General features: G+C 65.2%; 6 protein-coding genes across 6 annotated transcripts in view; 1 reads left to right on the top strand and 5 right to left on the bottom strand.

Moving 5' to 3' along the window:
* Positions 1–10: 10 nt before the first annotated feature.
* Positions 11–1,991, bottom strand: EMIHUDRAFT_438515 (hypothetical protein; the record flags this gene model as incomplete). Its single annotated transcript, XM_005760131.1, has 7 exons — positions 11–54; positions 319–354; positions 635–671; positions 813–867; positions 1,050–1,084; positions 1,531–1,627; positions 1,757–1,991. Coding segments are annotated over 7 exons (537 nt in total), but the record flags the coding sequence as incomplete, so codon positions are not given.
* Positions 1,992–3,623: 1,632 nt separating this feature from the next.
* EMIHUDRAFT_218322 (hypothetical protein) lies at positions 3,624–4,361 on the bottom strand (the record flags this gene model as incomplete). Its single annotated transcript, XM_005760130.1, has 1 exon — positions 3,624–4,361. The coding sequence occupies one exon, from the start codon at positions 4,359–4,361 to the stop codon at positions 3,624–3,626; it is 738 nt and encodes a 245-aa protein (XP_005760187.1).
* A 96-nt stretch (positions 4,362–4,457) lies between these two features.
* Positions 4,458–5,933, bottom strand: EMIHUDRAFT_218321 (hypothetical protein; the record flags this gene model as incomplete). Its single annotated transcript, XM_005760129.1, has 2 exons — positions 4,458–5,153; positions 5,298–5,933. 2 exons carry the CDS (start codon positions 5,931–5,933, stop codon positions 4,458–4,460), a joined length of 1,332 nt encoding a protein of 443 aa, XP_005760186.1.
* Positions 5,934–7,597: 1,664 nt separating this feature from the next.
* Positions 7,598–8,506, bottom strand: EMIHUDRAFT_218320 (hypothetical protein; the record flags this gene model as incomplete). The annotated part of the gene is made up of 3 exons (XM_005760128.1): positions 7,598–7,608; positions 7,897–7,938; positions 8,062–8,506. 3 exons carry the CDS (start codon positions 8,504–8,506, stop codon positions 7,598–7,600), a joined length of 498 nt encoding a protein of 165 aa, XP_005760185.1.
* Positions 8,507–11,121: 2,615 nt separating this feature from the next.
* EMIHUDRAFT_218318 (hypothetical protein) lies at positions 11,122–13,404 on the top strand (the record flags this gene model as incomplete). The annotated part of the gene is made up of 3 exons (XM_005760127.1): positions 11,122–11,151; positions 11,347–11,724; positions 12,919–13,404. The coding sequence occupies 3 exons, from the start codon at positions 11,122–11,124 to the stop codon at positions 13,402–13,404; spliced, it is 894 nt and encodes a 297-aa protein (XP_005760184.1).
* A 189-nt stretch (positions 13,405–13,593) lies between these two features.
* The window catches only part of EMIHUDRAFT_453298 (hypothetical protein), a 5,900-nt gene continuing 4,884 nt past the window's right edge, over positions 13,594–14,609 (bottom strand). Inside the window, exon 10 of the mRNA XM_005760126.1 lies at positions 13,594–13,971. Coding sequence (XP_005760183.1) covers positions 13,815–13,971 — 157 coding nt within the window. The 3' untranslated portion in view covers positions 13,594–13,814. The remainder of the gene's footprint in view (positions 13,972–14,609) is intronic.

Raw genomic sequence — 14,609 nt, 5'->3', positions numbered from 1 at the left:
GGGGCAAGCGGACCGGCGTGAGCGTGCGAGAGACGCGAAAGACAACGCGTCCGCCTGCGGCCCAAGAAGCGAGGCGTGTGCTTGCATGTGCGTGTGCATGTGCATGTGCGTGTGCATGTGCCGAGAGAGCGAGAGACGGGTGCTGCTTGCATGTGCATGTGCATGTGCGGAGAGGGTGTGCGCGCGAGTGTAGCCGAGAGACAGAACGACATCTCCGCTACATCTCGGCTGCATCTCGCGGCTATGTCTCGGCTGCATCTCCGCTACATCTCCGCTACATCTCGGCTGCCTCTCGGCTGCATCTCGGCTATGTCTCGCCCAGCGAGGGGAGGAGGGACGTGATCGAGACGAGCCCTACACTGGGGTAAACAAGGTGAGGTCAGAGTTGTAGATGCCGTCTCTCCACACACACACACACACGAGGTGGGTGGGGGGGGGCAAGGGGGGGCGAGGTGCAGAGAGGTAAATACACCAGGGCGGGCGATCGCGAAAGAGACGACGCTGACACAGTGTGAATGGAGAATGCGGCCGAGTAGTAGAGTGGACTACGTGTCCCCTCGAGCGCTATTAATAGTTAGAGGACTCGAGCATGCGTTTGTTTGGCTGGTCACACCCTCGTTCTACAGGGCCAGGCCGGGCGGCGGCGTCGCGTAGTCGTCGCGCAGGATGACCTAGAGAGAGAGAGAGAGAGAGAGAGAGAGAGGAACAGAGGTAAGCATAGAGGGTGCAACGGGGGCATGGTGTGGGCAAATGCGATCTCACTGACTCACGCAGCAATATCTGTGTCTAGGAGGGGTATGCGGCCGGCGCACCAGCCGAGGCCCCACGCTGTCCGACGTCTGGTTGCAGACGCGGTGCGCTGGCCACCTGTGACCGGAGCATGTGGGTTCGGGTATTGGGGGGTAGGGGATGTGGGTTCGGGTACTGGGGAAGGTGGGGAAGGGGTGCGCTGGCCACCTGTGACCGGAGCATGTGGGCTCGGGTATTGGGGGGTAGGGGATGTGGGTCCGGGTACTGGGGAAGGTGGGGAAGGGGGGGGCAACGTGCACCAAATGCGTGCGCAGCGCGCCGGCCGCGCCGGCTCCTAGTAAAGGAAAGGACAGAGGTGAACGTCTCTCTCTCTCTCTCTCTCTCTCTCTCACACACACACACACACACACACACACACACACACACACACACACACACACACACACACACACACACACACACACACACACACACACACACACACACACACACACACACACACACACACACACACACACACACACACACACACACACACACACGCACACACACGCACACACACACACACAAGGGTGGTGGGGGTAGAGTGTGGGGGTAGAGGCTATAGACGCCACTCACTCGCGCGCTCCTCGTCTAGACGACAGGAGCCCCCAGTCCCAGTGCCCGTGCCGTGCGTGCATGTGGGACGTGCGTGCATGTGGGATGTGTGTGCGTGTGTGCGTGTGTGCGTGTGTGCGAGAGTGCGTGCATGCGTGTGTGTGTGTGCGTGTGTCGCGGCTCCTCGTTCCAAAAGCCCGTCGTGCGGGAGTTTGGCGGCACTTCGATAATGGGCAGGTACACGCGCGACGTGACGACCGACAGGTCCTCCAGCCGACACCTGCAGCCGGGCCAGGTTTAGGCCGGGGTCGGTGGAGTGTGTGTGGGTTTTATGGCGCCGGCGACGGGGTCGGCGGCACGGGCACGCGGGACATTGACGCATGGAGCGGCGGAGCTGTGAGTCGCTCACCGTTCGCAAAAGTGCTCTCGGAACGCGCCCTTTCCGCCCGAGACGACGGGGCAGACGAGGTTGGGGCAGAGCTCCTGACCCCAACAGGGGGCTGGCGCCTGCAGCTTGCGCTTGCGCTTCGCGACAACTTCCGGGGTCGGCGGCGCGAGAGGTGCGGGCGCGGCCGGCGGCGGTGAGGACGCCGATGTGCTGACCGCGCTCTCCGTCGACGAGGGCGACGACGACATCTTAGCTTGCACCAACGGGGCCACTTTGCTACTAAGATTATGCGACGCACACCAAGGGCGTGCTCTGAGCGCCGTCACAAGAGTTTAAGAAACTCTCTGCCACAGCAGACAGGCTCGACACAGGTGCGAACTGGCGCGTGCTAGCACTATCACAGGCACACCACCGGAGCCGCCTAAGCGACTCCGTTAAGAACGGCAATGCACTTAGCTCCGTGCACAATGCCGCTCTCCCCGCGACGACGACATCTTAGCTTGCACACCTTCGGCGAGGGCGGTGCTGTGGTTGAGACGACGCCGTCTCGGGGCGGGGTGCGCACTGTGCCGAAAGTGCTGTGGTTGACGGTGCTGTGCGAGACGACGCCGTCGGCAAAACAAATTCCTAAAACCCGCGGACTCACACAGTCACGCCGTAGGTAGGTAGAAAGGTGAAGAACAGCCAGGCTCGGACTGGACACCAACGCGGTATGGGTGGACGCTGGACAGATGATGACGACACGCACGAGCGACACACAGACACAAACAAGCTCACAAGACACACAGCCAGCTGGCTGCCACACACCCTGAGTTGGCGTACACTTAACTCAAGGGAGGATTCGGCAGCTCAGCCGGGGGCTGAGCCTCTGCAGGCAGCCTTCCGCCCGCGCCGAAATTCACAGCCCTCCCGGGCCGACGGGGTGCTCCTTGGATCGGGCGCCCCGCTCCCCGCTTTTCCTGTACCTGGACTGTCCGGGTCAGGAGGGTGAGAGTATTGGGTGGGCGAGGGCAGTACATCTGGCGGGTGGCAATTGAGGGATAGCAGGTGGGTCGATTGGGGGGTCAATGGGCGCGCGGGCGGCGCTTCGTGGTCCTGCTCCTGGGCGAGCAGGGGAAGTGGTTTCTTAGGAGTCTTGGGCCCGGAGATGAGGATTGTCGAGATGTCATGCGAGAGAGCGGTAGGTGGGCGGAGGTAGCGCGGCTGGAGAGTGGTGTCCGAGGGACAGTGGTGAGTTGTCAGTTGGGGCTCGAGACGCGCGGGGCTCATACATTGGGGGCCCATTTGTGAGCTGAGTGCATGGGTGTATGAGGTTCAGAATTTTGTGGCGTCGAGGTTTGTGCATTGGTGGCTTAGCGGTCAGAGGTTCGCAGCGGGGCCGGTTGGCTGCGGGTTCGAGGCCGGGCGGGGGGGGAGGGGGGGGGGGCATCACCTCACCCTCACCCCTCACCATCCTCAAATCCTCGAATCCTCGAGACCTCGAGAGCGTCTGCGAGCGTTGATGTCGTACTGATTTTGCGCGCGAGCGTCGCGAGTTTTGGTCTGGTTGGTCCGTCGTGGCCGGTGCGCGGGAACCTGGCTGAAAACCCGCGCAGCCAGCCGAGTGTACGACCGAGGTCGCCGAGCCTTGCCCTTGGCGACGCGACGCGCACGTCGCCAAGGAGTTCGTAAAAAACGTCCGAGGTGGTTTTTACAACACAAGTACCCATTCATAAGGCGCGTTGTGCACAGAGACACACCTCTAATCTCTCCAGCGCCCCGCATGCCCCCCCCCCCCCCCCGGCTAGCCGCCCCCAGACAAGCAGATCGCGCAAGCTCTTCCCACAGACCGGAGCCTATGCGTTCCTGTTCATGGTGCGCTCTTTGGGTCCGCGCGGCCCGGATCCCTTCAGGCAAGAAGATCACGCAAATGCTGCCCTCGGCTCCGAACAGCTGCGTCGCCCGGGTGCGCCTGCATAGCCCCTGCCACCGCCTCGGTCGCGCCCGCAGTCACAGCTCCCTGCCTCCGCGCCCGCGCTGCTGCGTCGCTGCCGAAACACATGTTGAACAGCGCCCGGCAGCCATCCTGCTGCACGCCCACATCCTGCGGGTGCGCCTGCATCGCCGCCACAGCCAACTCGATGCCGCCCGCATCTGCTGCGCGCTGCTTGTGCGCAAGCCCTGCGGCGTCGTCGCCGGCGCACACGTTGCCCAGCGCGCAGCAGCCATACTGCTGCACAACCGCCACCTGCGGGTGAGCCTGCAGCGCCGCCACGATCGCCTCGATCGCGCCCGCGTCTGCTGCGCGCTGTATGCGTGCGAGCCCTACGGCGTCGCTGCCGAAGCACACGTTGGCCATCGCTAAGCAGCCAAACTGCTGCACGCCCGCCACCTGCGGGTGAGCCTGCAGCGCCGCCACAGCCAACTCGATGCCGCCCGCATCTGCTGCGCGCTGGATGCGTGCAAGCCCTGCGGCGTCGGTGCCGATACACAAATTGTTCATCGCTAAGCAGCCAAACTGCTGCACGCCCGCATCCTGCGGGTGCGCCTGCAGCGCCGCTACGACCACCTCGATGACGCCCGCGTCTGCAGCGCGCTGCTTGCGTGCGAAGGCTGCAGCGTCGATGCCGGAGCACACTCTGGCCATCGCCCGGCAGCCATACTGCTGCACGCCCGCATCCTGCGGGTGAGCCTGCAGCGCCGCCACGACCAACTCGATGCCGCCCGCGTCTGCTGCGCGCTGCTAGCGCGCCCGCGCTGCGGCGTCGCTGCCGAAGCATACGAAGGCCATCGCCTGGCAGCTATCCTGCTGCACACCCGCATGCTGCGGGTGAGCCTGCAGCGCCGCCACAGCCAACTCGATACCGCCCGCGTCCGCTGCGCGCTGCTTGCGTGCGAGCGCTGCGGCGTCGCTGCCGGCGCACACGCTGGCCATCGCCCAGATGCATTCCTGCTGCACGTCCGCCACCTGCGGGTGAGCCTGCAGCGCCGCCACGACCAACTCGATGCCGCCCGCGTCTGCTGCGCGCTGCTGGCGCGCCCGCGCTGCGGCGTCGCTGCCGAAGCATACGAAGGCCATCGCCCGGCAGCCATCCTGCTGCACGCCCGCATGCTGCGGGTGCGCCTGCATCGCCGCCACAGCCAACTCGATGCCGCCCGCATCTGCTGCGCGCTGCTTGTGCGCAAGCCCTGCGGCGTCGTCGCCGGCGCACACGTTGCCCAGCGCGCAGCAGCCATACTGCTGCACACCCGCCACCTGCGGGTGAGCCTGCAGCGCCGCCACGATCGCCTCGATCGCGCCCGCGTCCGCCGCAGCTTGACAGTTCTGCTCCTCAGCGCATATACTAGCCAACCGCCCGCAAGCCGCAAACGCGACGCGACTGACCGACGCGTGCGCCCGCAGCGCCGCCACCGCCGCCGCCACGCCCATCGCCCGCACCTCCGCATCGCTCGGTGGCGCAGCGGCAGGGACATGAGCAGCAGAGCCGCCGCCGCCGCCGCCGCCGCCGCTCGGCGCAGCGTGGCGCTGCCGCTTGGGTTCCGGGCCGGCGCTCGCACTCCCCTCCGCCGAGTTCTTGCGCACGGCCGCCACCACCTCGGCCCCCATCTCCATCTCGACCTCGATCACGTACGCCGGGTACATCTGGCGCGACTCGTACACCACGTGTATGAAGGACGCGTCGCACCCGTTCTCGCCTCCGCCGGAGACGAAGGGGCGGTGCGGCCCGCCGCGCACGCTGTTGTAGAGGAGTCGGGGAGGGCCCTCGACGCGCACGTCCGGCATGCGCATCGCCCTCGTCTCCGCGCTGATGCGCTGCCCCATCTCCTGCTGCGAGCCGAGGGCGGCCTTCACGATGAGCAGCTGCACGCGGCTCCCGCCCGAGCCGGAGATGCGGTGCGCGTACCGGCCGCCGATCGGGTACGACGGGTCCTCCGCGAGGTAGATGCCCTGGCCGTAAAAGCCGCCGTTCGAGAAGCGCGGGTCGAGCCCGTTCTGATGCGCGAGCACATCCTCCGCCGCCCGCTCCGCCGTGCCGTGGAAGAGGAGCATCTCGTTGACGTCGCCGCCGGCGCAAGTGTGGACGAGCGATTCGTCGCGGTAGTGGGCGTACTCGCGCCACAGCATCTTGTTCTGCACGCGCTGCACGCGGCTCAGCCTTGCGCTCGGGCAGCTCCGCGCCAGCAGCGTCTTGATGAGGAGCGCCTCGTTGCTCTGCATCGAGAGCTGGACGAGCTTCGACTCGGTCGGGCCGCCGTCCCCGCCGCCGGCGCCCCACTCGTCGGGGAACGTCATCGGCAACGGGCGCGCGCCCCCTCCCAGAAACCCCCGCGCGTGTTTTCTCTTTAGAGCGCCTTCGTTGTAATTCACAGTTGCCAGGGGTGTGTGTGTGTGTGTGTGTGCCAGGGGCGGGTGTGTCTTGTGAGCCTGTTTGTGTCTGTGTGTCGCTCGTGCGTGTCGTCATCATCTGTCCCGCGTCCACCCATACCGCGTTGCGGTTGGTGTCCAGTCCGAGTCTGACTGTTGTTCATCTTTCTACATACGGGCGGGGCTTGCATTTTTGCCGTCGCCTGTCGCCGCTACAGCGCTGAGCACACCTATTCTTCTCTACACAGTGAGTCATTCGGAGTCGCATTCGATGGCCAGAGTGCGATTGTGTGTGTGCGGGAGTTGGGTTGTCGGGAGGGCGGAGGGGCAGGCTGCTCACCCACGTGCACCGGGCCAGTGCTTGCACTTTGAATGCCGTGGGGCTCCTGCCCGTGTCCGGGTGTGGAGATGCGAGGGTCGCCCCCCCTTGCCCCACCACTTGTGTGTGTGGAGAAATTTACCTTACCTTACCTGTTACCCTACCTTACCCTCGGGAAGGGGGTACCTCGTTGACGTTGTGTGCACACATTTCGTTTGATTGATAGTATATGAAGAGTCGTAGTACATGGACGCTTACAGTCGCACGGGGCCACACACTGACGCGTCGATGACGGTTGACGGCTCCCAGAAGCCGTCAGAAGAAATCTCAGGTTCAAAGCGCCCCCTCTTCCACCAACAACGAGAAACTGTTACCTGTTTTCCGCCTCTCTGACTCATGGCGCCCCGCCGACTCTCGACGACGAGGCGCCTGCGTCCGCGGTCTCGCCACCCGCCCCTGTGCAGCCAGCGGCGCCACCGCCCGCCGACAGTCGTCGCTCGGCCGCGCTCGCGGCCGCCTATGAGTTCACTGCCACTTGATCGATTCCACGCGTTCGTCGACGGCCTAGTCGACGGCGCCTCTCGCTCCTACCCGCCGCGCGAGATCGACCTCGACCCTTCCATACTGCTACTCGAGGGACGACGACTATCCATACCTACAGCGCATCTTAACTCTCCATGCTACGACTCCTGCCCAATACAGGTACAGCAGATACTGCGATCCAGTGTGCACGCCATCGCACTCATGCAGAAGCTATCTGGACTCGCTTCTACTCGCGCCTCCCGTTGCGCCCGCCGCGCCGCCTCCGCCTCTGCGGCCGCCTCTGCGCCGCGCCTCCGCTTCTTGCCACCTGCGGCGGTAGTGGTGGGCAGCCGTCAGTCCAACCTCTCTCATCTCCCCATATCTCCCCATATCTCCCCATATCTCGCGAGGTTTAGACGCTCATCTCCCCATATCTCCCCATATCTCCCCATATCTCCCCATATCTCGAGGCCCTCTGCGCTGCTCTCGCTCCCCACACGATGCGTTCGGAGGGTAGAGCAGCTCGTGTTGCTCCCAGCGTGGGCGCACGAGGCCCATATCTCCCCATATCTCCCCATATCTCCCGGCGTGGGCGCACGAGACGCTGTGTGTGCAGAGGGCCCGGTGAGCGCGCCGGTGTGTTGTCCTCGCTTGGGGTGTGTGAACCGGAGAGGCACTAGGCGCGGGCTAGGCGCGCGGGGAGGGAGGAGGTGTGAAGAGACGCCGCTCACGCCTCGACCGCACGCCTCGCTCGCTCCTCGCTCCTCGCTCCGCGCGCTCCCCCCCCCCCCCCCTCGCCCCCCTCTCCTCCCTGTCCCTCTCTCTCGCTGTCTCTCTTTCCGCTCCGCGCCTGCTGCCACGGCGGCGGCGACAGGCGCCACAGCGGGGGGCGGAGAGCCGCCTGCAGCGCAAGTGCAGGCACAAGTGTGATCGTGCGTGCGTGCGTGTGTGCGTGTGAAAGTAAAAAGACCGCACCCAGCGCGTGGCCGTCTCCCCACGAGTGGACGATGCCCTTGCCTACAGACTCTCATCACACACACAGCTCAGGGGCGTGGCCACGACTACCCCGCACCTCGGCGCCCTCGCCCGGCTCGTGCCCGACGGCGAGCAGCAAGTCGGTGGCCTGTTCACAGAGCGCACCTGTGAACAGATGCGGCTCGCAGGGTCGCCGATGGAGCAGCGTCAGGCCGGTGGCCGTCGAAGCGATGAGCTCGAACCTCCGCTTGCCGATGTTGACGCCGCCGTACACGCGCGAGACGACGACGGCGACGTCCGCCGCGGCAATCTTTGTGAGTGCTCCGAGCAGCCGCTGTCCGCCGCGCGCCTCGCCGTCGTCTTCGTAACCCTTCTCCACCTTGGGCCGCTTCCCGCCCGCGGAGCATACGCGGAATGCGGTCATGTTGTGGTCCGCCGCACCGCACACGCTCTCTTGCAGCAGCAACGCGATGGCGGCAGCGGCGGCCACCTTTGTGCGGACTGGCCACGCGATTTGCGCTGTGAAGATGGAGCCGTCGCAGTTAGCCGATTCGCCGCGTGCGATCTCGATGGTGCCGTGCGGCGTGCTGCGACGCGAGCGGAGCACCATTGGCAAACGCAAGAAAACGCACCGCCCAGGATGGCGCTAAGAGGTTCCTCTTTTCCGCGCCCCCCCCCGCAAGGCGCGCGATACACACACAAGGATCGAACCAGTAACATGGTACCTCCGGTGAGATCTCCCAGGTCGACGGCGGTCTGCGAAGATTTGAGTCCCTTCGTGTGTGAGCTACGAAAAAGATCGAAAATAGTGCCCAAGGTAACCCGGGGGAACTCGCGTCCCGGAACCTCTGCCCTACCTCGAAACACGGCGGTATCGGATATACAGCAATATCCTTTGGCCGCGTTGGGTAGCGACACACCAACAGGCTTGGATTTCGCTCGCAAGGGTGTGCGGTACTCGAAGATTTAATCTCCACACCGGCGAACGCAACGAGAGACAAGAAAGATAAACACCGCGGTCTCGCCACAAAAAAGAAAACGTCGCTATCGGGGAGCAGGTCTGAAAAAGAAAATCGCGTGTTTCTTTTTTCGCACGACACTGGGCACGGGACTACGTACTTTTAGCTTGCTGGGAGAAAGCACGGGGAAGCTTCACGGGTTCGAGTCGTCAAACATCAAGCAGCGGAGGTATGCCGAGGGGGGAGGGGGACCGGGGGGCGGTAAGTCGTCGTCGCCCGGCGCTGCTTGCAGCACCATGGCGATGGCGCTAAGAGGTTCCTCTTTTCCGCGCCCCTCCCGCAAGGCGCGCGATACACAGAAAAGAGAGAGGGGGTTGTGTTCTCTAGGCCCCTAAGGGCCCTACGCGCGGCGTGAGAGCTCGGAAGCGAGCTTTGCACGGCGATCGAGGATGGCACGGTTCACCCCCTTCTCTCTCTCTCTCAACGTATGTGGATGTGACGGGCGATCTCCTGTGGGAGATGGACATGCAACAGTATACCGACGAGAACTTCAACCAACACGGCGTTCAGGCGCGGACGGCAGACTATCGCGAACGCAAGGTTGGGCTTTTTGGGGACTTTCTCGAGCGCGTCGGTCACGGAAAGTACGTCGAGTGGGTGAGCAACGAGGAGCAGGGAGGGTATTACGAGCTCAAGCTGGTGATGAAGGTGGGCGTGCCTGTGGGCAAGCTGCAGCCCTGGGAGGCACAGACATGTGATTCCCCTCACGTCCCTTGCATGGCAGGAGGTGCCGATCTCTCAGCGGGTGGGACCTGGCCGGGCCGTGCTGTGAGGCGCGGTGCAGGGCTCCAAGTGCTGTGACAGTTGCCTTGGCCAAGAATGCAGTCCCACCAGAGACTTGTAGCGCTACAAGTCTGGCCGAAACGGCCTTCACGCCCGCTGGCGGGCAGCCGGCGCCGGCGGGGACGCTGGCCGCGAGGCCGGGGCGCGCGGGCGGGCTCGGGCGGGCGCAGGGGCGCAAAGCATACCGGTCGGCGAGGCCATTTTGCGACGGCTACCGGTTCGCACCGGTTCCCGCTTAGGGCGCCGGCACCCCAGCGTAGAGGGCGTCGTTTAGCCCTCTTTTTGGTGCATATACGTGTACCTCAAGTTTCTCCGAGATCTCGCCTGCGGGCAGTTATTCACACCTCGGCAATACGCCTACTGTTGTGGCCTAAAGTCTGCGCAGGTTGTCAGGGACACGATCCCGGCGTGAACACGACTAACTGACGGAGCCGCTCCTCACAGTCGCACGCACCGCGCTGCGGCGCGTGCGACTGTCTTTGTTTGAAGTTAAAAGTCGAATCAGAGCGCCGTCGGCGCTGTCCCTCGTTTTCCTCCCACGGACCGCCCGTCCGGGACCGCTCCGGGACGCACGCCGGCGAAGCACCATCAAGCTGCTGTACGGCCCCGGCATCGCCTCCCCTGGCTTAGCTAGAGAGAGAGATATTGTGCACATGGTCTGTATCTACAGTATAACCATGACACTCCACCTCCCAGAGCTCGTCCCGGTCCGCCACGGCCATCCTCGGCCTCCGGACGGAGGGCCCCCGGCCGCGGCGCGGTGAGTGAGGCGGCGTCACAAATCCGACCACAGAGCACCGGGACGCGGTCGGGCGATCTGAGGCCCAACTAGGCGTATGCATTGCCCATCCAGGGCTATCACCTGGACCTATCAACAGGCGCCTGCGGCGCCGTGCTCAGGAGCTGCTGCTCCAACCTGTTCACACTTTCGTACGACGCACAGAGACTGTGTTCGATGTCGTTGCCACAGGCCTGTGCACAGGCCTGTGGTGGCAACCAGTGGGCAGCGCAGCACCCGCAGCCTCTGTATCCGCAGCAGCATCCGCCGCATCCACAGTGTGTGCCTTCGTTGCCTCGCCACTCCTATCCTCGTCCGCCGCACCAGCAGCCGCAGTACCCAATTCTTCGGCCCGAGCTCATGCCGCTGCCTCGGCACAGCGGCGCAGGAGTGGATCGCAGGCATAGGCCGCCGCCGCCGCTTCGGCCGCAGCCACGGCCACAGCACCGACAGCCGCAACCTCAGGCCTATCCGCCGCAGCCGCATGCCTACCAGCACCTGCGCCCGCTGCACCCGCCGCACCCGCCGCACCCGCCGCACCCGCCGCACCCGCAGTGTGTGCCGCGGTCTTTGATGCCTCGCCACTCCTATCCTCCGCCGCATGGAACGCATCAGCAGCTGCAGTACTCTCTTCCGCCCGAGCCCATGCTGCTGCCACAGCGCAGCGGCGCAGGAGTGGATCGGCACACGTGGCCGCCGCCGCCGCTTCCACCGCAGCCACGGCCACAGTACCGGCAGCCGCAACCTCAGGCCTATCCGCCGCAGCCGCACGCCTACCCGTACCTGCGCCCGCACCCACCGCCGCCCCACCCGCTACCGCCCCACCCGCTGCCGAGGCCTCCGGGCGGTGGTCTGGCGGGCGGTGGCAAGCGACCCCGCGACGAGTCGCTCGACCACAGCAGCTGGCGGCGCGACGAGCATCAGAGCAGCGATGCTCGCATCTGCGTCCAGCCCAGCCGTAGCGCTGCCGGTGGTCAGCTCAATGCTAAGCAGCTCAACAACCGCATCTCTGCTGCCAGCGGCACCGAAGAGCTGCTTACGCTCTTCGCTGCCCACAGCACGAGCTTGGATCACATCCACGCAGGAAACTTGTGGAACAAGCTCGGCAAGCAGAACATTGAGCGGCGGCACGAGGAGCAGCTTGAGCAGCTGGTGCAGCGCACGCTCGACCTCGTCGCGTCATGCGAAGCACGCAATCTGGCGAACGTAGCTCACGGCGTTGCCAAGTGCCGGCTGCCAGCGAGTGTGGTGAGCTCGCTGTTCGCAGCGGTGGCGGAGGCGGCGGTGCGGAGCGGGCTGGCCGGCTTTAAGCCTCAGAACCTGGCCAACACGGTCTGGGCGTATGCGACGGCGGGCGTGGCTGCAGATGCGCTGTACACGGCGGTGGCGGAGGCAGCTGTGCGCGGCGGGCTGGCCGGCTTTACGCCTCAGAACCTGGCCAACACGGTCTGGGCGTATGCGACGGCGGGCGTGGCTGCAGATGCGCTGTACGCGGCGGTGGCGGAGGCGGCGGTGCGCGGCGGGCTGGTCAGCTTCAATCCTCAGGACTTGGCCAACACGGTCTGGGCGTACGCGACGGCGGGCGTGGCTGCGGACGCGCTGTACGCGGCGGTGGCGGAGGCGGCGGTGCGCGGCGGGCTGGCCGGCTTTAAGCCTCAGAACCTGGCCAACACGGTCTGGGCGTATGCGACGGCGGGCGTGGCTGCAGATGCGCTGTACGCGGCGGTGGCGGAGGCGGCGGTGCGCGGCGGGCTGGTCAGCTTCAATCCTCAGGACCTGGCCAACACGGTCTGGGCGTATGCGACGGCGGGCGTGGCTGCAGATGCGCTGTACGCGGCGGTGGCGGAGGCGGCGGTGCGCGGCGGGCTCGCTGGCTTCAAGCCGCAGGAGCTGTCCAACACGGTCTGGGCGTATGCGACGGCGGGCGTGGCTGCAGATGCGCTGTACGCGGCGGTGGCGGAGGCGGCGGTGCGCGGAGGGCTAGCTGGCTTTACGCCACAGGCCCTGGCCAACACGGTGTGGGCGTTTGCGACGGCGGGCGTGGCTGCAGATGCGCTGTACGCGGCGGTGGCGGAGGCGGCGGTGCGCGGCGGGCTGGCTGGCTTCAAGCCGCAGGAGCTGTCCAACACGGTCTGGGCGTATGCGACGGCGGGCGTGGCTGCAGATGCGCTGTACGCGGCGGTGGCGGAGGCGGCAGTGCGCGGAGGGCTAGCTGGCTTTACGCCACAGGCCCTGGCCAACACGGTGTGGGCGTTTGCGACGGCGGGCGTGGCTGCAGATGCGCTGTACGGGGCGTTGGCGGAGGCGGCGGTGCGCGGCGGGCTGGCTGGCTTCAAGCCTCAGGACCTGGCCAACACGGTGTGGGCGTATGCGACGGCGGGCCACTACCATCAGGCATTGCTTGCCGAGTGCTCGCGCGTGATCAGCGACTCGCTCGCGCAGGATACGTCGAGGTGGAGCACGCAGGACCGCGTTCAGCTTCACCAGTGGCAGCTCTGGCTCTCCCTTGAGCGAGGAGCAGACGGGCAGCAGCATCTCCTCTCCGAGTCCCAGCGCCAGCTCTGCCGCGACGCCATGCAACACACGCAAGTGACGATATCGCGCTTGCAGCGCTCGGTTGCAGCTGCCCTCGCCGCCGTCCATTCTGGCTTCGAGGAGGAGTATCTCGAGCCACGCACCGGCTACTCGCTCGACCTGGCGCTGCCCTCGACACGCATCTCGATCGAGGTGGACGGCCCCTCTCACTTCCTGCTTACCGACGGCCGGGGCGTGCGCAGACCCAACGGGCCCACGCTGCTCAAGCGGCGCCTCCTCGCGGCGGCAGGCTGGCGGGTGATCAGCGTTCCATTCTTCGAGTGGAACGCCTTGTCGACGGCCAGCGAGCGGCAAACCTACCTGGAGAGGGCGGCGGTCGCCCCGCCGCAGTAATCTACGCCTACGGTCCACTCCAGTACAGGGGGCCAAAAGTAAAATGTGCACCGCACTTCTACTATCTTTGTCCTTGGAGAGCCTCCTCAATCAGAGTAAGCGGATAGAGTACACACTGTCGCGGCCTTTTGGACCGGCTCGCGGCTGTCTTCAGGTTTTGCTCACGATCAGGGAACCAAAAAGAGCTCAAAAGGAAAAGTACGCATATATGTACGTCGTACACGACATTGGCTCTCACAGGGCTGCAAGTCTGCTCGCGCGCCCGTACCGTACGGCTCACAAGCCCCGCAGCCGCATCACGTAGCACACACCCGGAAGGACGTCCCAACGGCCGAGGAACAAGAGGGGTGCGGGGAGCCTCCCCGACAGCTCACTGCGGCTTTGCCTTCGCCCACGCCTTCTCGCTCGGCTTACCCTCGCCGTAAAACTCGACGAACTCGGCGAAGGTGTAGAGCTGGCCGTCGGTATCCTCGCGCCGCTCCGCATCGGCGCCAACCGCGCCGTCGCCGGGCTCGCCGCCGTCGGCGGGCCCCGTGAGGGCGAGTGGTGGCGGCGCGTTGAGGTCCTATGGTGGAGAGGAGGAGCTACCGGCCTCAACTGAGTGGTCGGCGAGCAGTTGAGGTGTGTGTGTGTGTGTGTGTGTGCCAGGGGCGGGTGTGTCTTGTGAGCCTGTTTGTGTCTGTGTGTCGCTCGTGCGTGTCGTCATCATCTGTCCCGCGTCCACCCATACCGCGTTGCGGTTGGTGTCCAGTCCGAGTCTGACTGTTGTTCATCTTTCTACATACGGGCGGGGCTTGCATTTTTGCCGTCGCCTGTCGCCGCTACAGCGCTGAGCACACCTATTCTTCTCTACACAGTGAGTCATTCGGAGTCGCATTCGATGGCCAGAGTGCGATTGTGTGTGTGCGGGAGTTGGGTTGTCGGGAGGGCGGAGGGGCAGGCTGCTCACCCACGTGCACCGGGCCAGTGCTTGCACTTTGAATGCCGTGGGGCTCCTGCCCGTGTCCGGGTGTGGAGATGCGAGGGTCGCCCCCCCTTGCCCCACCACTTGTGTGTGTGGAGAAATTTACCTTACCTTACCTGTTACCCTACCTTACCCTCGGGAAGGGGGTACCTCGTTGACGTTGTGTGCACACATTTCGTTTGATTGATAGTATATGAAGAGTCGTAGTACATGGACGCTTACAGTCGCACGGGGCCACACA

Source organism: Emiliania huxleyi (assembly GCF_000372725.1).
Source record: "Emiliania huxleyi CCMP1516 unplaced genomic scaffold EMIHUscaffold_78, whole genome shotgun sequence".
Classification (NCBI taxonomy): Eukaryota; Haptophyta; order Isochrysidales; family Noelaerhabdaceae; genus Emiliania; species Emiliania huxleyi.
Note: the sequence above shows the minus strand (reverse complement) of the source record. Positions and strands in the feature narration are given on the sequence as shown.